We start from the raw sequence: 21,838 nt of genomic DNA, 5'->3' as shown, positions 1-21,838 counted from the left end.
TATGGAAATGCTACTTAAATAAGAATGCAGAGAACTATTTTTATAATGCAAATCCTAGCTCAACAAAATGCTTGCAAAGTGGTTAGATGCAGCATTCAAACACAGACTGGACGAGATATAAACACTAAACACAATTATTTTCAGTTTGCATTGGCGAGCGGGGGTGTTTACAGTACACTGGTTTACACTGGCAAGTGTTTATGAGTAAACTTATACATCTAGATGGGAAATAAATATCAACAAAGATTACACAAGGAGAGCAAAAGCTTGAGATGACGAAAAACCATTAGAAAGCAGTTGAGCAACTATCTATCTATCTATCTATCTATCTATCTATGGTAGTTTTGCACTAGGCTCCGATCAGTATGCGGGTGAGTTTGGTTTGTCTGTGTGTCTCATCACATGCACTGGTTTGCTCTGTGTTTTTCAAAGACCACATCATTTGCGGGATGAGTGTAAGACGAGTGTGTTTCCCTTTGAAAACCAACCGGTCCCACCTCACCTCCAATTCCGTCTGGAGCCATTAGTGGCACCACCTGGCTTAGTCACTTCAAAGCTTTGCACGTACAGAACATAGACATACGCTACAATGCATAAGCTATGCCATCGCGTGTGTGTGTGTGTGTGTGTGTTTGCATATATGACACATTTTCAATGATGAAGTGCAGGCCTCTGGGAATATGTCAGGAGACAACAGCTACAGAACTCCTCCTGCATGTCTGGATACTGTGCAGACACACGTGGAAAAGGGCTTAAACAGGCATCAGTGCACATGCTGTCATGCCAGTGTTGTGCTTTGGCTAATTTCAGTGAGGCAGGTCAATTCCTCTTTAAGAGACAGAGGCATGGCAAGAATCAAATTCACTCCTGGCCAAGAGAGCAGTGGGGATACAGTTCGTAAAACCCTGTCATTTGATAAGCCCTGTATGGAGAGTTCAGCTGAAACAGTCAGAACTGCTAAAATCAACCATTCTCAGGTACATATTTACTGATATTGGAGTAGTATTAAAACATATTCTTTACACAAGTAAGGACATTTGCCAGTGGACCAAATTGGTTTCTTACATAATAATAATAATAATAACAATTCAGAAAGGTTTCATGCAATATTATTTGAGAGCATCCAGAAAGAAAGACTTAATCTATGCTCAAAGACATTCTCAAAGCACAAGACAGCTATTTCATTCCCACGTTCATGTTTTCATACAGTCCTGCACTTTAAAAGGGAAACAATTGGACTTTTTAATGCCTGTTCGAACCAAATGTCATGGTTCAACGTTTGACAAATGCACACTTTATAGATGGATGTCATTTTTAAAATGTGAAAGCAAAGATTTACTGTACTGCTTGACAGAGTGACCTGATGTGAGACGCAACATTAGACTGTGTGCTGTACTGGTGCAAGACATTTTTTTTCTCCACAACATTAAGGTGTTCCCTGGTGTGTGTTCCTTAATCCTCAGCTAGCCATCAAGTATGTGTTTCCCCCAACTGCCTCAGGGTGTGTACGTCTATGACGCATCAATCCAATTTAAAATGTGTGTGTGTGTGTGTGTGTGTGTGTGTTTGTCCATGTTAATACTTACTCTCAAGAAACTGTCCAGGGATCCATTCTCCATGTATTCTGTGACAATCATGACGGGTTTACCTGTAACAGAAGGGAAAGTTTCAATCTATGGTCACATCATATCAGCCGTATGAACAACAGCTTCTGTACAACAGAACTACCAGCCAAACAAAAGACACTCATAGCCCAACATTGTATTGATTTCAGATTTCTTTCTCTGAAAAGTCATAGGGAGTAAACATGGAGAGCTGCAAGTTGACTTAAAGCAGACATACATGAGCCCTGATAGGGACCAAGCTGAACTCTTTTCTGTCTGTCGCACACACACACACACACACACACACACACACTGAAATAAAATGGTCCTCGTCATAGTTTTAGGGTCTCGGCAGGTCAGCTGTCAAAGTGTGACATCTTTATTTCTGTGGAAGATCTGGCTGTAAATCCACGCTGCCTGCTATCATCTGTACCTGATCAGACTACGGCCAGCACGAGGTTTATTACAGGAGGGGAAAAAGAAAAAGAAATCTCTCTGAGAAACCTTTAAATCAGCCATTGTTAAATGAACAGCGTCAGTGTCAGGACTTGTTTGTGTCCCAGATGGCTTTGTTCTCCCTGCTTCACTCCTTACTTACCACCAGCCATATGCTTCTTCTCCATTTTATTCTGATTAATGTGCCCCCCCCCACCCTCCTCCCCCCTGCCCTCTTTCATTCCCGACCTACCTTTTCTTTATCATCCCTGCCTCTCTTTCCCCATCACCTCATCCTTTCCTTTTCTTTCTATCCCTCTTGCATGTATTAATGTGAACCCTCCCCACATCTGGAGGGACAGACTCTTTTTCAGGCACGGGCTGCGTGGAGAGGTTGGCGGAATCAGGATGTTAAAAGAAACAAATCTATTACTCTCATTGGGGGAAAAAAAAACCAAACTTTCCATTGATAATAATGGAAGTTGGCTGACTCAATATCTTTAATTAAATCAAAGCAGATATGGTGTGAATTACAATTCAAAATGTCCCTATGAGTCAGACTATTTGGTAGAACAAACAGCTTAAAGTAAATGAGCCAAGACAGGAGGTGTGCTTGAGTTAAGTCAATGTTGTAGAGATAAAAACAACTATGACTTCCAGTTTATGATCATCATGAAGCATGCATACCCCAATTTAAAATGTAAATTTTTGGCCATGACATAAGCTTTTCTGCCTTTATGCCACTGAAAAAAAACGAAATTTAACTGCATTGTCTCAATATAGTTGCAACACGTTCTCCTCCAATTACAGTTAAAAATACAGATACAGTTAAACACCCTCCACCCACACCCCCCCTCCGTCCTTAAAAGGCTGTGATGGATCGCTCCGTTTACCAGCGGACGGCTTTTATAGTCTCAGACGGGAACACACACACCCGGTCCTCCCTCCTGTCCTCCACCCTCTTCCCTTCCCTCTTTCGCTCTATTCTCAACATTGGCAGCGAAGATAAAGGCCCCCAAGCCCCTTTGTTCTATGAGCACAAGTGAGTGCGTGTGTGTGTGTGTGCAAGTGTGGATGTGTGTGGGCATCAGAGCAAAGAGAAGAGTACATGTGTGTATGTGTGTGCCTGCAAATATGCAGCTCGTGGATCAGCCAAAAGCAGCAGCAAGGTAAATGGGGTGTGAAAGTCTCAGGATTATTAAGAATTAACAGGAGCAGCTTAATAAATCACCCTACAGCAGCGTGTGTGTGTGTGTGTGTGTGTGTGTGTGTGTGTGTGTGTGTGTGTGCGTGTGTGTGTGTAGGTGTGTGTGAGGGCATATCAAATGGACCTCCTAAAACTATGCCCTGCTCTCATGCTGCTCCAGCGCACGTACATGTGTTCAGGGTATCCCTCCAAATGTCATGTACACACACACACACACACACACACACACACACACACACACACACACACACACACACGCGCATAGTACTGAATATTGGGCTTCCCCTATTAGTCTAAAAGCAGCAAATGAAACCACAGTCCTCTGTTATTACAGCATTTTTCACCTGGACAGCTGGACATTAATAGGAAGAATGGTGCACTGTAAGATGTATTAGACAAACAGTCTCGATGATGAGGCATCACACACATAAAAACTCTTTCACTTTCAGGATGTGTTCAAGGCTGAATAACAAGGAGCTAAGAACACAGCTGGATTTGTGAGTGAATGTGCTTTCCTTACAAAAGTTTTCACAGTTACTTTTACTTTTTTTGCAGTTTTCTGACAAAATTATAACTGCAGAAAGAAAGCAAGAAAAACAAAATAAGAAGTACCATTAATCAATTAACACAATATGGTTCGAATGTCCTGTCTTTTGCTGTTTGGACATGACATTTGGCGACACTGTTTTTGATTAGAAGTCACGCTAGTGAGTCACTGAATTCAAATGCCTGAAATTTATGAGGCATGGAGCAATTAAGGCATTGAGATTATACAAAAAAGCAGAGATCAAGAAAAGAAGAACAAATGAGACAAAAGAAGAGAACCAAAAAATTAAGGACAATAAAGTGAGGGAAGTTCTCCATGTATTTTATTCTTCTTTTTAGAATAACCATACTGGCAGAAGTACTTAACAAGCCTGGTGCCGCAGGGAGAGATGGAGGCCAGGCCCGTTTCTCAGCGACAAAGTTCAGACTCATTATTTCCCTTTTTCTGCAGTCATTCGTTTTTAAAGAGGCCTTCTGTGTGCTAATGATAGTCTTATAAAGAGGCCCAGAGGGGAGCGAGTCAGAGATATGGATTTATGGATTTATGCCCGCTTTGGACACAGGCTTTGATCAGACCACATTGATCTGCAGAGATTTACACCATGGCGACTCAATAAAACTCCTGTGCTCTTTCGCAGAAGTGTCAGCCACTTTACAGCCATTTGTCAAAGACAATTGCAAATCCGTAATCGGTATGAAGACTCTGGTGAGGCCGGATCTGTGATGGAATGTGAATAAAAAGTCCTATCTCCGTTCTCTCTCACTCTATTCTATTCTATTGTATTCTATTCTTGTTCTTAAACTTTATATATGCTTAACATTATTGCCAATTGTGTCCCAAAATGTAGTATTTCATCTTATTTAATTTGAAGTAACAAACAAGTAAAAACAATATTTTTAACAGATTAACACCAAAATATATAAAAATAAAATTGGATCATTAGATGACCTTTAAGCAAAACCTTATTTGGCAGCAGTAATTGTTGTTGTTCAACGTGCCAAGTCATGAGTCATGGATGCACTTACTGCGTGTTACCACCCCCTCCAGCCTGATGATGTTGGGGTGGTCAAACTGTCCCATGATTGACGCCTCAGCGAGGAAGTCCCGCCGCTGTTTGTCTGTGTATCCTCCTTTAAGAGTCTTGATAGCCACACAGATCTCCTTCTTGCTGGGCAGCTTCAGGCGACCACTGCACACCTCGCCAAACTCACCTGAAGATAAAGTCATGGAAGATGCAATAAAACAAGTTGAAGAGCTGTTGCTGTACTCAAACATACAAAAGTCAGGATTTCAGTTCTCTGACTGCTTACTTATATCAGCAACACTGCTTATAAACAGTGTATTGTCTTATGATCATACAAATGTACCTACATTTGTATGATCATAAGACAATAGATAGATATCAAATGTTTCTCCATTTGAATATCTATGAGTGATTAAGTTGCATATGCTTATATACACATATATACCGTATATATATATGTATATATATATACATATATATATATACATATATATAAGGATAGTTGTTGTGTAAAGCTAAGACATTAAGATTCATATTTTAATTCCCTATAGAACTTTTTCCGTCTTTAATTAATTATTCATGATGCAACAAGGAACTCATTCAATCTGCAGAACAGATTGACCACTAAGTGCCAAGGATGAAGCTGCGGATCAAAGAGGATCTTGATGATTACCGCTGTCATCACTCAATTCCTATTAATCAGGAAATGTATTGATTTTGGAGAGAAATCACTGCATAATTATGTGTTGCGACCACCAGCAATAGTAATGACACCATGTGTAGTAATGAACTTTGAAAGTGATCCAACTGAATCCGCGATTCAGATAACAACTCCACACTGAACAGAGAGCAGAAAGTGACCTTTCAACTTACTAAAACGCAGCGTGACTCAACATCCACTCTGGGAGAGATCAATTAGCATTCCTTGCTGGTGAGGGGATGTGTGTGTGTTTACCTCAGCCCAGTTTTGTGTGTTTCTCTAGGTACCGTACGCTTTGTAAGCAGTCTGGCCACTTCAAAGGCAGCCAGCCATGTTACAGCTGGTGACAGGGATTTGGCTGCGCTGTAGAAGATGAGTGGAATGTGTATTTCTGCGCGAGTGTGTTTTACTCCATAATGTACAGTATATGCATATTGAGTGTGCTCATGCGAGGTGATGTCAGAGCTAAGACATGTGCAGATCTCTCTCCGTCCACTACAATCATTTCCCGTAGCAGCTCTGGTTCAGAGAGCGTGGGTCAAAACCCTGGACTTGAAGCAACGGCGTCTGGAAGAACTTAAGCCAGAATAATTACAACCTGTCTAAATACCAAACGCATGCCTGTTCCTGCTTGGCTCTGCTATACTGGCCCCCAGCAGTGGACAGACGAGCCAGGCCAAAGGCACCTTTTCATGTGGTCACTCTGAGAAAGACGATCTTGGCCTAACAAGGCTTGATTAGGGACACTCACTGCTTTCCTGCTCTAAGTAGAACTATAGGTATCCCACTTTGATGTTAAAGTCTGACCCATGTAAGCAGAGGGGAGCATGTGTTCTGTCTTTTAACACACAATCACCGATTGGCAAGAAGATCAAAGTCTTGTTAACATGTTTAATGAAGACAGATGGGGATTGGGGCATGTTGTGTGTTGTTCAGGGTGCTTATATGGTTTCATAAAAATCACACAGATGGGTGATACGTTGTATTTAAACTGACAGAAAAAAAATGTTTACATCATGGCTTAAGGTTTAATGTTCACCTCTGGTATTCACAATAGATAGAATAGAAGTAGAGAGATGAAGTCCCACTCCCTTTCCGAGCTGGGTTTGCTCATAGAGGGTTTCTTGCTTTTTTCAAAAGCATCAAAAAGGTTTTCTCTCCTTATTTAAAAATAAGCTGGTATCTGCCGCAACTGTTCTGGTTACTAAAATCTGATCACCTTGGCATTTCAATCATAACACTGTTTCACTTACAACAACACAGCATACCCCAGAGGTCTAAGCAATTAGTGTCAAAGCCTCAAGGGAGCCGTAGTTGCTAAAATGCTAACAAAATAATCATCTTTTTCTCTTCGTTGAAATGAAAAGCTATAAATCAACAAAGGTGTGAATCTTAAACTAAGTGAAGCACTGGACCATCCAAAGGGAATTTGGCTGCAGCCATCTAACATACAGAGTTTGTTGTTGTAGAGTGAAAGCGAGCCAGTCGTCTGTTACTAAGTTAGATATAATGTTGACCCCCTGAACATGATTTCACAAAACAGACTTATTGCACAATGTGATGTTGAACTTCATGTAGTTCTTCATCACTTCAAGTACGGAGACACACTAAAATAAATATACTTTGTTGCAGCTTTACACTGTTCGCATTAAAAATGAATAGCGTACTGTAGTGTAGCCTGACCTCAGCTGTGTGTGAGGGTATTAGGGTTCAACTGATATTGGTTTTAGAAGGATGATACAGATAGTGGTATTAATTATGTATTATATTATTAATACAATATTTACCCTTATCTTTTCTTTCCTATATATCTGAAACATTTCTCTGTAATTGACAGATCTGAAGAGGTTAATGCTAAATTGTATGGAATCAAAATGTTACTTTCGAAGCAAATCCTGAGTAGGGATTCCCATAGAGGACCAGTGTAGTATTGATAGATTCTACAGTGAATATACATTTAACATAAATACTTCATATCAGAAGTTGCTTGTCCGTATCTGATTTCTAATTAAAAAAAAGCCAATATCTAACGATGTATCATTGTAGCCATATAGAGATGAATATGCGTTGTCTCTGCTATGTACTGTGAAAAACGCATTGTGGAGTGTAGCGTAGTCCAGTGTAGAGTCAGGTATTAGACTCTCAGGCCGTCCTGACAGCTTTACAGTGTGGAAGGCTGGTGGGACTCTGGAGACCGGCCTGCCGTTATGGGCTGTGTGCTTTAGTCTCCATCTATTCTCCCTGCACTCGACATGAATCACAATGCATTACCCTCCCGTCTGCACTCCTGCTCAAGTTATCAGAGAGTACATGGAGAGGAGAGGAGAGGAAGCTTTTTTTTTACTGTTGCGATCATTAGACTTGGTTCAGAATTAGAGCATCAGGCAATTTCCTTTGGGAAATTCAAAGAAAGAAGGGAATGAAGAGAAAAAAAGGACAGGCAGAAATGAACCAACTGAAGGTGAGCAGAGCAGCTTCTCATTTCACCATCCCTCCCTCCATCATAGAGGAGGGCTGGAAAGAACGGTCCTCAAGCTGGGGCATTCAATGTTTCTCATTCCCAGCTGTGCAGTATATGGCACAAAGTTAAACTAGCCAGCTGCTATGAAAATTTAGATAAATGAGAGCTCTACAAGCACTTCATGTGGTGAGCACTTGGTGTGTCTTTGTCATTTAAGCAGAGCGTGAAAGAGTAAGAAAGTATGAGGTGAGAGTGGGAAAGAGGTGGTCAAGGAGAGGAAGAAATCTCTTAATGTACTTTCTGTTTTTACAGGTTTTATGTGGAATAACTCTTCAGTGCCTGAAGATAAACATTTCCCTTTATGACGTGAGTAAACTGGTGATCTTAGCCTATTTATTATATAGTATATTCATGTGATTTATTCAGTGAGCTATCTACCTAGTCTGCAGTTTTTCTAAAATGTAATTAACACATTACATTCCACCAGACTGGTAGAAATTACCACTTGTACCACAACACTTTTTCAGAGTGTCAATGCTAGAAATGAAACAAAGTGAATTTGTCATTTTGCTTTAGTCTTTGTTTAAGTTTGCTTTTCTGAAATAACTCACCTGCTCCCACCACTTTATCGATGGCGATGCAGGAGGCATCCAGCTCCTTGGCAAACTCGTGCACAGCCTGGCTCGGGTCCTCATATGTGTGGGGGTCTACGTAGGTCCTGATACCCGGCAGACGCACTGCAGCAGCAGAAAGCATGTAAGATGAGTTTTTGTGAGTCCCAACATCCGTACGTTCTCTGAACATGACTGTGCAAGGACATATCACCGTGCTAGTGCACAGCTCCATTATGACAAACAGGACTCAGAATGTATTGTATTGTTAAGTGATAACATGTCTACAATGAATGCTGCACAACAAAACCAAAGCTTTAAAGATGATGTAGTCTTCATTGTCTCAATAATTGAGTTTTGGCAAAGAATTTCCTTTGAGCAACCGGTCACGATGGGGTTAATGCAGTAAATCATGTGTTAGAATAACAGCGGCCTACAGATGCCGCTGAGAAGAACAATATGGCATGTCTCCAAGTAAAACTGTTTGTTTAAGTAAATCTCAATTAGGAAATCCATAGCCAGATGCACACACAGTCATCAATGTGCAGCTGATTTGTGTTGCAAATCAACGAACAAAGAATGACTCAACATTTTTATGGGATGCTCTAAAGCAATAAACTAAATCCCATCGAACAAATAGGCATAAAGACAGTTTAAATCCGCTTTTTGTTTTTCCCCAGACAGTGTTTCAGTCTCACATTAGCTTTGGCTAAACTTGAGAACGCACTATTGTACAGAGAGAACACTGTGGATTTTGTCCAGGTCACCAAGAACTTTTTCAGTGTACTTATGGCCATGTGAGTATTTTTAAGACAGTCTTGAAAAAAGTGAACCTATCCTTTAAGTAATAAAGTTGTACTTTATGAGTCCCTGTGGGGAAGTTTATGCTCTGGGTCTGACCATCCAAACTATTCATGAAGCAGTGGACAGCTACAGTTCAGTGCCTGGGGAGTTTGGGGGCCAATACCTGGGTCAAGGTTAAAAGTAGGAGGATTCCTAATAAATAACACATCGTATATGAAAAAAGGAGAAAAAGCAACAAAGAGGGAGCAAGGTGGATATAAAGAAAATGAAAGTTAGGTGTAGGGTACTTCTTTAAACCTGTCATGACCTGGTCCACATCGGGGGAGAAATTATTATTTTGGGTATGTTGCACATTGGTCCAAAGCCACGTAAGTGAGACTTTTTCTTAAGCAGTTCAAAATGTATCAATGGAAAGGACTTTTCTCTGGAGTAAACCCTACAATTAGAGATTGTGGCTGGGAGAACAGTCTGAACTTTCCAAATGAAGCCTCCAGGATTGGTTTGCAAATGGACCGAGAAACCGCCTCCTCAACATGGTCTCGGTTCGATTACTATCTTCTCGTATGACCAAACAAACTGAAGTAAAGGGGAAACCACTTCAAGCTGGGACACAGGCGTGTGAAAATGCTCTGAGAAAAAACATCTCCGTGATTGTAACTATCAAACTATCTATGATGTGACTACCTAGTTGTATTTCTACTCAGTGACTAGTAGAGTGCAGAAACGATGGCCTCGTGAAAACACAGTCCAGTACTTACAGTGGCCGTTTCCAAAGTGCAGCCTTTTCTCATCAGGATGTTTGGATTTGCTGTGGCAACAAAACCTGCCAATCCAAACAGAAAAAAGGTCATAAGTAGTGACACATCTCCCAATAAGAATTCACCCATTGGCCCAGCCTGAAGGCTAGCGAGAGCTGTGTGTGTGTGTCTAATCCCAGCTGTTATAAGCCAAGAGAGGATCAGTAAGTCTTATAATGAGCTGTGGATTTATACTCTCTCTGAACAGTACTGACTGCCAACTTCAGCCAAACACACACACACACAATTCATTGCTTTCTCCTATAAACACACACACACCTGAATACAGCTGTTACAGTATCTTTTACAGGAATTACAGGGGAGAAATAGAGGGAAACTTATTGGGTGAAACATCAGAATTTATAGCATTTGTTGTGTAAACAGATAAATGGTCATTTTGAGAAACACACAAACGATCAACGTTCAGGTACCACTGAAGGGAGAGCGAAAGGATTGCTGTGATTGGAGGAGCAAACACTCAAGTCAAGTGACTGGTGGACAGACCTGCCAATCAGAACGTAGAGCAGCACAGTGAGCAGGATGATGGCCACAGCGGAAGAAATGGCGATCAGGACGACCTGGCTGCTCTCACTGGAGATGGAGAAGGCTGCTGAAAGACAGAGGGCAGCAAGTAATGAGCAGTGTTAATAAAAAACTAAAATTTGAAAATTAAAATACACACATCAATTACCTTCCATCTACAGAATATAATCAATATCAGATATTTATTTGATGCAATATATTAATTTACCATACAAGGACAGAAAAGTCGTTCAAGTGTCTCTGAGGTCACTTGGCAATAAAATAAATTTGAAACTAATGCTTCCACAGCCCTAATTTCACAGTGTAGTAATAACTAAACAAAATTAGACACAACTGAACACAATTAAACAATAACTCTAATTTGTATCTGTCCTTAATAGCATTTAAGTAAAACATGAACACGCTACAGAAAGCTACAGAAAAGCTTAAACAGCTATTAGACCATTATATAGAAAAGCTGTAGTAATCAGCAAACCCCACAAATAACTCTAACCACACTTTCAACTACAGCAGTAAAAGAAATACAATGAAACTTACAGTCAGGGCTGGTCTCAAACTGGAAACTGGGGCTGCTGGCTCCATACCCAGCAGCGGTGCGAGCTCTGATCTGCAGCAGGTAGGCAGTGTTGGGCTTCAGACCATTCAGACTCACATTACAACCCCGAGCACGGAGGATGGTGTAGCTGGTCTCCTGCTCCTCCTATAAGACAAGGACGACAAATGAGGAGACAGACAGAGAATGGAATTAAACATTTGTGAGACAGTTGGCATCTTTTTTAGAAAAACACTACAATTTAGTCTGTGTTGGAACGATTAATGAATGCAGTATATACACATACAATATGTACAGTACAGCACAGGATGTGTTTGTGTATGTACATGCACACACAAACATCCCAGACAGTTTGGCAGCTTTCTTCCCAATCTGATGAATTATGCCTTTTATATTTTATGACTTCTCTCCTACTGATCTCCACTGATAAAACAACAGGAGGATTTACACAGCAACTCTGAGTTCGGCACATTGTTTCCAGATGTGGAAGGAAGAAAAACGGTGGAGAAAAGATGAGAGGGCAGGAGGTAGAGGAGAAAAAGTAACCCTTTGATTTTTGGCTCTGTGCAGTGAAATTTCCACAGTTGGGATAAGAGGAGGACTAAATCCAATAGTGTTGCTGTTAAAGTTCTATACATTAATGTTATTTTACGTTTAAGTACAGCTTTTGTGCAGTAGTGTGCTCAATACTTGTCAGGCGTTACTTTTATAGAGACATCGGGAAAGGGGTACATTTGATAGATTAAACAAGAGATAATTAATAATGAAAATAATAAGTTAAAGAAAATGTTTAAATATATTTAGTGAGTTGATACAAATACATGCAGGACCTTCCACTCAAAAAAGTAATATTGTCCATTTTAGTTACTACTGTGCACCAAAGCATTTTATAATGCATCAATAACGTATAACACACAGAAAGCACACTGTATACAGTTCTATTCATCATTAAGTTTTTTCTTTTTGTTTCTTAATGTTAGATTATTAAAGAAGAATGATATTAAGAGTGATTAAAAAGCATATTTTTCAACCCTAGTTTGACAGTTGCTTTATAATTTATAAGTAGAAGTCCATAAGTATCTATCACTATCAGGATAAGACAGGAGACACAACACAGCGTAACATAACTCAGCACCAGCATGAAAACACTTCATCAAAGAAAAAGCAAAACTATTGCATAAATAAAAATACATGTTAAGCAAAATGTTGGGTTTCTCTGTCTGTGCCTCATAGTCGTTTGAATAGTCCAGGAGGAAATTTGCTGAGGCAGTCCAAGCTCTAGACAGGCTTACAATCACATTATTATTGAACAAATTCCATGCTATGAAACAAACTGTTAAATAGAGGGAAAATAGGACAAAGCTGATCTTAAATCTTAATGACAACCTATTAGGGTTGATTTCAACAATCCTGAAAATTAGCTACATGTTTTGCAACATAGCCGAGCTCATAAAAATCATTCAAGGCCAAATCAGGCATAGTCAAATCCTCATTTTATAGACCCAGTTATAAAGAGGCACTGGTATATGCAACGGCATAAACACACAGACGTCCACATACACACACACACACACACACACACACACACACACACACACACACACACACACACACACACACACACAAGCAGCGTCTAAAAGAAACTTCCCGCCCATTAATGGAGTGGATCAGACTTTTATGGCGCACAAAGCTTTTTAAACTGCTCTATGTGTGAGGAGGTAACTGATACACCAGACCTGCCCTGGGACAACTCTTCATCACAGCTATAAATCTACTCGCAGCTTGTCACTGTTCCGCGTTCAGGACAGCATGTGATCCCCTGGAAATCACACACAGGTGTGGCACAAGCACCTTTGTGTGCATGTACGTGTGTGTGTGTGTGTGTGTGAGGGAGAGATACAGAGAGACAGAGAAAGAAACTCAGGTCAGACACCTCTCTTTAATGCACACTGCAGCCCGACAAGCTGTGTGTGTCTCACCAGAACACTGCTAGAATTTAATATGGCCTCTGTGCTGCGTTCTGCTTTGACAATCTAAACAAAGCTGTAGCAAATTATAGCTTGGATAAAACACACACACACACACGCACACACTCACATAGATGCAAACTCATACAGACCCCAAAACAGGAGATGTACAGCAGAAGTCTTGTAAATACAGTGTTTCAGCCAGAATTCCTTCCATCTAAGACTAAATAAACAGCCCAAATTAAAGTGGATCTGAAGCTCTCTCCCTGCTCTTTAGATTACAGTGATAAAACATGCAAAAACAATCAGCAAAGTTTATTCCCACAAATTCTATTTTCACAAAGTGCACTTGAAATGCTGCAGAGCGCCCTTTAGCCGGTTAAAGCGACAGGAAAACCATCAAGTTAGCTTGGGATTTCCAAAGGTGAAACACCTCTTCTTCTGGGAAGCTTTCTGGTTGGGAATTCCCAAGAATATCACCAAACATTCCCTAAAAATTCCCATATATAGGATGCATAGTTTGGGAACAGCCCCCGCACTTTAGAAACTTGGGCCTCTGGTTTCACGACCGTGTGACACAGTGGTATGTGTTGGCGAAAAGAGCAGCGCGGGCAAAGAGAGAAGCGAAAGAAAAGTGGGGTTAATGAAAAATGAGGAGCTGCAAGGCTTTCCTTGGCATGTCAGCTACTAGTATCACGAACCTCTTCCCAGTTTATACTAACATCACTTTATTTGAGATCTGTAAAATTTCAGTTCACCCCTGAGATCCATCAGCGTCCTGACAAACACATCATAAGAAATATGTCTGAAATTACTATTTCTTAAGTGGTTTTTATACCACCTAGCCTGAATGTGTTATTCGTAATTATTTCTATGTCATAAAAGCAGTTAAAACGCATTACTTACTCAGCAGGACTGCATTAAAAAAGTAGTATGGTGGAGGTAGTGCTTAAAATAAAAAATAGACCAAAGATCCAGAGTACTAGATCACTTTTATTATTTCAAGCCCTGGAAAATAATCCAGCAAAGATCTTGAAGATGACTTTGCAGTGAGCTTAACATTCTCATCACTCTTTCACATAATGTTTAACTTCACTGTATAACTTTAAATTATTCTACAGTAACTCAAAAAGTTTGCCTCTGTTAAAATGTATCATAACATAAAGTAATATACATTTTGTTGTAGCTACTCAACAGTACGTTTATGATATTCTGCTTATTTGGAATCAGTATAAAGTAGGGACTGTCAGTGCATCAGTTTCAACCACATTTTGTTTTTCTACTTAAGTTTAAGTTCCCTTTAAGCCCAAAATCTAGCAATAGAGATGTGATCATTCCAGTTGATTCCAAAGAAAAACTTCCATGGTAAATTAACCAAATCCCTACTTCCTAAGGAAACCTAAGGTTATAAAAAGTTTAAATCTCTCTCTGTAGGGTTTGTCAGTTATTTGACAATTTTGGAAGCAACAGATGCCATACACACTGAAGGTTATTAATGCTACAGACCTGCTAATGCCTCACTTAGTGTTATCATGGAGCCGCCAAGGACTCAGCATAATTCATGTGTTGGCAAGCTTAAGTGAAATGATCTATTAGGTGCACATGGAACATTATGAAGTCCATGTTTTCAACAGTTGGAAAGAAATGTTGCACAAAACTGGTGCAAGTCCAATCAGCACAGAGGATTTACAGCAGCATGAGACTGAATGACTTGTGACGATTAATATTTGTGTTCTGTCTCATAATGTAGAGCTCACATTAGAAAAGCCCTAAGCTATACAAATGAAATATCTCAACTTTTAAAATGCCCCTCGAAAAACTTAAAAACAGTCCCCACAGGAGGGGAAAATATAACTGCTTGTTTGGCTCTCCTTGTCGGCCGTTAATTTGATCCCAAAAATCTATTGGCCCATTGAGTAACTCATCTATTACGCATAAGTATTTTGCTGTGAGTGATGTTGTGTGGTTGTTGGCAAAATGTTCCCTTTTCTACATTAAGAGAAGCTAAATGGCTATTGGATTACATGACAATGTCCACTGTGTATGTCTGTTTTAAATGTGTGAAAATACAGACAGAGAAAACCAAGACCACAGAAGAGCAGAAAGTCTGCAAATCTCCTTCCTGCTAAATGCTCTCTTTTAATCTCTGCCGGTCTGTTTTTGTGTTCTGTTTCACCATCCTGTTTATGTGTACATGCAATTATGACTGCGTGTGTCTGTGTATGTGTCACTGAAAGCTTCTCTCTGTCTCTTAAGTGAGTCATGGTGTGGTCTTGGTGTGGGGAATTTGTGCTCCAACTCTTGTCCTCCTATGGCCTTGATCCTTGGCATGCTAGAGGCCCTCAGCGTCCCTCTGCCTGCCACACGAAGAGGCCTCTGTCCTGGGTTGTTATGGGGGTCTCTCCTGGTTGTCCCAGTTTGCTCTTCTGCATGGAAGAGCCTTTTGTCTGGGGTTTGAAATCCCTGGGTATGTATGGCTGCTGTGGAGAATCCTCTGGGAACTCGGTTTGTTCGCATGTGTGTGTGTGAGTGTGTGTGTGTGTGTCTGAGTGTCTCCAGTAATTCCTGAGAAACGATGTGATTAACAGGGATCAGTGCGAAGGCCCAGAGATGTTTCATTATAAGTCTGTCACACAGACTCTTCCTTAGACTCCACACTTTCATTCTTTTCCCTATCCTCTTTCAATGAATGTGCATTTGTGATGTGTGAACATGAGTGTGATTGAAAATCCACAGCTAAGAATTAGACCTACGGTGAGCTCTGACCCAGTATCAGTCATTAACTTTTCCTCTTGCTGTTTTGCGGCCTTGTTTTAACATCTTAGGTAAGGATGGCTGAGCAGGGAACACAGTTTAGAGAGGAAACAGCTTCTGTCGGCCTACTAATCAAGAGATTAGGGGCCACTGTTGGCATTCAAGCAAACTGTGATCTGGGACACACACACATATACACACACACGCACACACACACGCACACACACATTGAATCTGCCAGAGTGATTAAACTTGCATCCATGGCTAATTTCACCATCAAATGTCAGCCATAGCACAGCATTGGTGCTGAAAGCCAGTGTAATTCGTTCTGCACTAATTTCCCTCACAGAGAAATGAGCGACCCCACAGACGCATTTACTGTCTGCCATAAAACTTGTCTCCATTAAGGAGAGGAGGGGAGCGGAGGACAGGCTGAGAAATGGAAGGAGGATGAAAAGAGGAGATGAGAGGTAAAACTAAGAGAAAGAGAGGAGGAGTAAGGAGCAGAAGAGTGAAGACAAACTTTTCGCACGAACAGCCTGTTTATCACTTTTGTATCACTAACACACTTGAAAAAAATTATAATAATATCAACAATTAACAAACAAAGAGTGTGAGTCTTTTGTAACAAACTAGTATATAATTGCAGAAAAGACATTTTATTCAACTTTAGTCGACTTGAATCCCATTCTAAAAGTGATATTTAGATGCATTTATGGTATACTCTATCATACTTTGTCAGTGTGAGCACACACAAGTGAGATCAAGCCACCACTACATAGCACCTTAAAGCAAGAAACCAGGACACTCTCTATTAGCAATTTAAACCCCCAAAAAATGTATATTAATGTTATGTTTTGTTGTGTGACAACAACAGATGGAAAACAAAAACAATCCAACAAACACTGCACTTTAAGCAATAATTTCTCACACTGGGATTTTGCTTATTTGTTTTCTTGCCAAGAGTTAGACGAAAAGATTGATTGACCATTCTCATATCTATCTGGTAAATATAGCAGCTTAGCTTAGTGAAAAAAGTGTGAAGCCAAGCCTCCAGGAATAGCTTTGGGTTGGGAGGCAATTTTGGTGTAGTGGCCACACTTGTTATTGCAACTGCTGTCAGCATCATGCAATTAACGTAATTAATGGTTTGCCAACTTTGAACTCAGTATCCAGTTCTTCTTAACACATGAATTGGTGAAACAGCTAGCCTGTCTCTGTCCAAAGGTAACAAACTCCACCTACTAGCTACTAAAGATCATTAATTAATATATTAATATCATATGCTGATAGACACTGGTATAAATCTTCTCATCAAACTCTCAGTCATTGTTTCCCAATCTGTTGAACTTCGCCTTTAAGAAGTTCATGACATAGCCTTGCTCAAAGGCACACAACAGCGATATATTCTGCACCGACCTTTTCGTAGTATTTGATCTCATAGTCGAGGATAATGCCGTTGGGTCTTTCAGGCTCCTGCCAGGACAGGGAGACACTGTTTCGGGATGTCTTCTCCTTTCGGATTACTGTTACCGGGGAGGGAGCTGGGCGGGAGACATAGACAGACACACAGTGAAAGAGAGAGAGTGAGTTCCTTCACAGTGAGGTTCAGTGGAAGTTCAGTCCCCGGTGTTGCATCCTGGCAATTGTCTATGGTTCCTGTTAGCCTAATTCAGTTTGCTGCCCTGTGGGGCCACATTAAAGGCTGCCGCCCAGGGTCGTTGGGCGGAACGAGACAGTATACACTAATGCAAACACTGGCTTGTGCATGTACGTGTGCACACACACACACACACACACACACACACACACACAGGGTTAGATAATTCAGCCTTAACTCATCAAAACTTTATCTATTTTACTATTTAAGTGAAATTGCCATGACTCAGTGTGTATGAGTTTTATACCGGCAGTGGCAGCACAAAACTCACCTCGACACTCTTCTCCTCCAGTATCTTTACAGATGAAACCTAATCTTGAAGTATTCACATTTTCCTCTCACATGAAGAAATATCTATTTTGCTACAGTAGATGAATTGTGTTATAACGCAAGCATCAACCGAATAAAAGCTTATTCTTCTTTTTTATTTATTATTCTAAAAACAGTGTCTTCTTCATCTTTCCTAAGAAAAATAATAATATTTGTTGGTCTTTTTTTCAGAATAAAGCAGCATTGACCAGCTGACACGACTGCCAGGTAAAAACTGACAAAAGTAATGTGTGGGAAGAATCGCAGGCTAGTTTTATTAAAATAAAGAATCAAATCAAATATCAAAATAATTTATTACGTTTCAAACGGAAACATTACATTAGTTCCTGCTTAAATTGCTTTCTCACGCGCTCTGACCTTTAGTGTTCATTGTAGCATCTATTGTTCCTCTGCATTTCTCGGAAAAGTGTTGTGTTTTTAATTTGATATATAAAGCATCTTTTTCCCTTTCCCTCGCCACTGTCCCCATCTCTTTTGGTGTGGCACTTTCTCCCTCGCCAATCTTCCTCGCCAATCCTTCACCCATGCATTGCCTTGCCTCGGGGAGTTCACATGGTCCCAATCTAGTAATTCAGCACATCCCTCCCTCTATCAGGCCATGCACCCCTCCCTCCCTCGTTCTGTCTCTCGCTCTCTCTCTCTTCACTCCCTTTCTCATTTCCCTTTTTTACTGCTCTCTAATTGCCAGGCAGCTCCGGGGCCAGCCCGGCATCTGAGGCATCGACTTTTAATTTTATTAGACCACAGGAAAAAACATGTTTGTCTTTGAATGTTCGAGCCTTTCTTGATTGTGATTATATAGCTGCATGTGTGTGTGTTTGTGTCTTTCCGTGCATATACAGACGTGTATTTCCGCGGGAAGTTATTTTTTCTCCTGTAATGAATCCAGATGGGGAGAATCTGTTTCTATACCCCCTGCTCCTCCTCTCCTCCTCTCCCTCTGGTTCTGATAGCGGGGTGAGGCTTTGCTTTTTATTGGCTCTGTGGTTTATGGTGGTAATGATTTACTGTGTCTGGGCCGCTTGGAGGCAGCTTCAAGTTCCTCTCCTCCTTCTTTTCCTTCTCCTTGCCTCCCTCTCCCTCTCTCTCTCTGTCTCTCTGTCTCTCTATCCCTGCATGTCTGCTGCCAAGCACTTAATTTGCTGTCACTCTATGTTTCTGTCTGTGGTATAACTGTAAAACTTATACAACATACCAGGTACTTCAATACTGGCCTTCAGCGTCATTCACCTGTGATTTGAGGGACCTGATACAGCTGTTGGAACACATCTATTTATTCCATACAACACTGGTGAACTATTAGAAGCGGTAGTAGTTTATTGGTAATGGTACTGTGGAATTCAATGAAAAGAAATGCTGTCTAATGGCTTAAAAGATATCTGATATTGGCAGACTGAATCCCAGACTAGCTTTAATGTCTCAAAGCAATAATGCCATAACTTAATTTCTACTTAGTCTTTTGTTTTCTTGTCATCTCTCTCTTCTAATCACACCATTTTGTTTGCACATTCTCTCGGACTGCACAGCTTTTGATCTTCACCACCTTCAGACTTTGTAGGAATACAATATTGATATGTGAACACGTACTAAAATGAAATATTGACTAGATTGAATCAACTAGTAGAATGCTTCTCTATGTTTCAATGTGGTCCCCAATAACCACATCATCATATCAGTAAGCAGGTGAAGAAGAGACTGGCACAGGCATACATGTACAGTATACTGTGTGTGCCTGCGTTTTCTTCTCTCAAACCCACTCTGCTGAGGTCAGCTGCAGTTCAGACTGTTGATATTAGACTATTCTAAATGTGGATCACAGTTACTCTGTTGTTAGCATAGTTATGACAATGAGTGGAGGGCAAGGGAGGTGCAAGGAGGAGAGCTATCTGACAGCACCTTGACAGCACAGCCAGGACACACTGCTCCTTCCCAGGGAAACACTTAATCCGGCTTTTAACAGCTTTGGCATCTGTACGTGTGTGTGTTTATGTGAGAGAAAGTGTATAGACGGGTGGGGCTAGTGCACTGACATACCTAATCCTTGTAAACTCTCAGGGCTGATGGAGAGTGTGCAGCTGCAGGCGGAGATATTTGTGTGAGAGAGAGAGGATGGTGAGTGTGTGTGTGTGTGTGCTTCTATGTGTGTGCGTGTGTTTGATCTATGATATGGAAAGATCCATCTTTTCTGATGATCACTCAAACAGTAAAGATGGTTTTCAACATTCAGAGCACACACAGCCCTCTCAGTGTCGATAAATCCTCTTCAAATCTCATATATATTCTGATTGCAGCGAGAATCCCTCTGACTAACCACACAGATTATAATGCTAACAAAGCTTTGCCAAACCATTTTGTCTTTTTCATTTCATTTCTCATTGCCCTTTCTCCTCATAAAAACAAATTACATGAGTCCTGACTTCTCAGCCTAGACACATGCGAATTTATGTGAACAAACACACACACAAACACAAAATCTATATTTACTACTCATCTCTGTCTTGTCACTTTAAAGTGGTCATGTCTGGACCTTGTCACATATAATATACAGCCAAGCTGTGACAACACAGAGCAAACACAGCGGACATTTGTCAGTATATGTATTGTGTGTACACACAACTTTTTACATTTACGCATTTATCACAAGTTTCTTCTTTAGAGAGTTCATATATGTATGATTGAGTGTTTTATTATTTATCCTTATATTATATTGCGTGTGTTATGTTTGCCCTAGAGCACTCTAAAGTTAAAGGTATATGCTGTTCGACCATCATTCTACCTACTAATCAGAGAAAAAGAAAACTGTCTAAAAACTGTCACAGCCACAGATGATGATTTCCATCAGTCTTACACTAAGTAATCACAGCACGACAGTTCACAGACCAATCTGGAAACACAATACCAAATGCATTTGTATGAAATGTGTCTCTTCTCTCTCTACTATAAACGTACTTCAACAGCACTGCAGTCAGACAAAATACGATAAGCTAAGGATCAACAGGCATCAGAACTCTGCTGGTGCAGATGCTGTTGGTTTTCACAGTGTAAACCTTTTTAATTAGTAAGCCCAACACAGCCTCAACAGAGAGAACAGAGAGCTGTGAGTTTGATTCCACTCGCTCTCTCTCTCCATGCCCTTGGTTATTCTTATGACTGAATACCTTTCACAACTTCTGCAGCTCTGTGTGAATATTTAATATCTTAAGTTAATACGCTATATTTGACATTTTTTTCAATGATCAATCCTCTTAATTATGTCTTGCCTTGTTTTAAGAAAATGTGGCATGTCCTGAGTGACTCACTGATTCTACCTGAAAATAGCCAATGCACCCACTCCTGAAATAAAGCAGGTACAAGGCGGTGCCATGTCTGCAAAATCAAAACAGACAAAGAGCTTGAAGCAGAATGCTTAAGGACATACCTTCTCTGACCACTCTGTTCAAATTCACAGCTCTTGCCATCTGCCTATCATCATCGATGTGATGGAGTGTGTCTGACCTCGCTGTATGGCAACTTATGAGAGAAACTCCCATCTGTTCACTCTGGACAAAAAACACCTTTCGAGAGCTAAATCATCTCCCAAAGTCTGGAACAAAAAAGCCCCACAGAGAAATTGGTAGAGTAGCTGGATTGGGGTTGGGGTTGGAAAGTGACGGGGTAGAAAGAAAGGACCCCGTGTCCAGATGAAGAAAGACAGTGAAAAGAAGACCAAAGAGAGAGATAATGACAGAGAGGGAAACAGAAACAAAAACATTACTGAACACAAAGGCAAACTGTGTAAGAGAACAGCAAAGGGAGCGGTAGAAGGAAAAGAATAAATTTATGCACTACAGCGAGACCTTTG

The 21,838-nt window shown here is 40.6% G+C and overlaps 1 protein-coding gene across 3 annotated transcripts in view; it reads right to left on the bottom strand.

Annotated features, from left to right (window-relative positions):
- epha3 (eph receptor A3) overlaps positions 1 to 21,838 on the bottom strand; it is a 92,262-nt gene that overhangs the window by 16,179 nt on the left and 54,245 nt on the right. For 2 of the 3 annotated variants that reach the window (XM_070914167.1, XM_070914164.1), the window contains 7 exons: positions 17,427 to 17,551; positions 11,271 to 11,433; positions 10,695 to 10,800; positions 10,152 to 10,216; positions 8,590 to 8,715; positions 4,819 to 5,004; positions 1,587 to 1,648 (listed from right to left, as the gene is read on the bottom strand). In XM_070914167.1, the coding sequence (XP_070770268.1) occupies positions 1,587 to 1,648; positions 4,819 to 5,004; positions 8,590 to 8,715; positions 10,152 to 10,216; positions 10,695 to 10,800; positions 11,271 to 11,433; positions 17,427 to 17,551 (833 nt within the window). The remainder of the gene's footprint in view (positions 1 to 1,586; positions 1,649 to 4,818; positions 5,005 to 8,589; positions 8,716 to 10,151; positions 10,217 to 10,694; positions 10,801 to 11,270; positions 11,434 to 17,426; positions 17,552 to 21,838) is intronic. The other variant, XM_070914165.1, reaches the window with a different exon arrangement.

The sequence above is a fragment of the Enoplosus armatus genome, chromosome 11 (genome assembly GCF_043641665.1).
Source record: "Enoplosus armatus isolate fEnoArm2 chromosome 11, fEnoArm2.hap1, whole genome shotgun sequence".
Taxonomy (NCBI): Eukaryota; Metazoa; Chordata; class Actinopteri; order Centrarchiformes; family Enoplosidae; genus Enoplosus; species Enoplosus armatus.
Note: the sequence above shows the minus strand (reverse complement) of the source record. Positions and strands in the feature narration are given on the sequence as shown.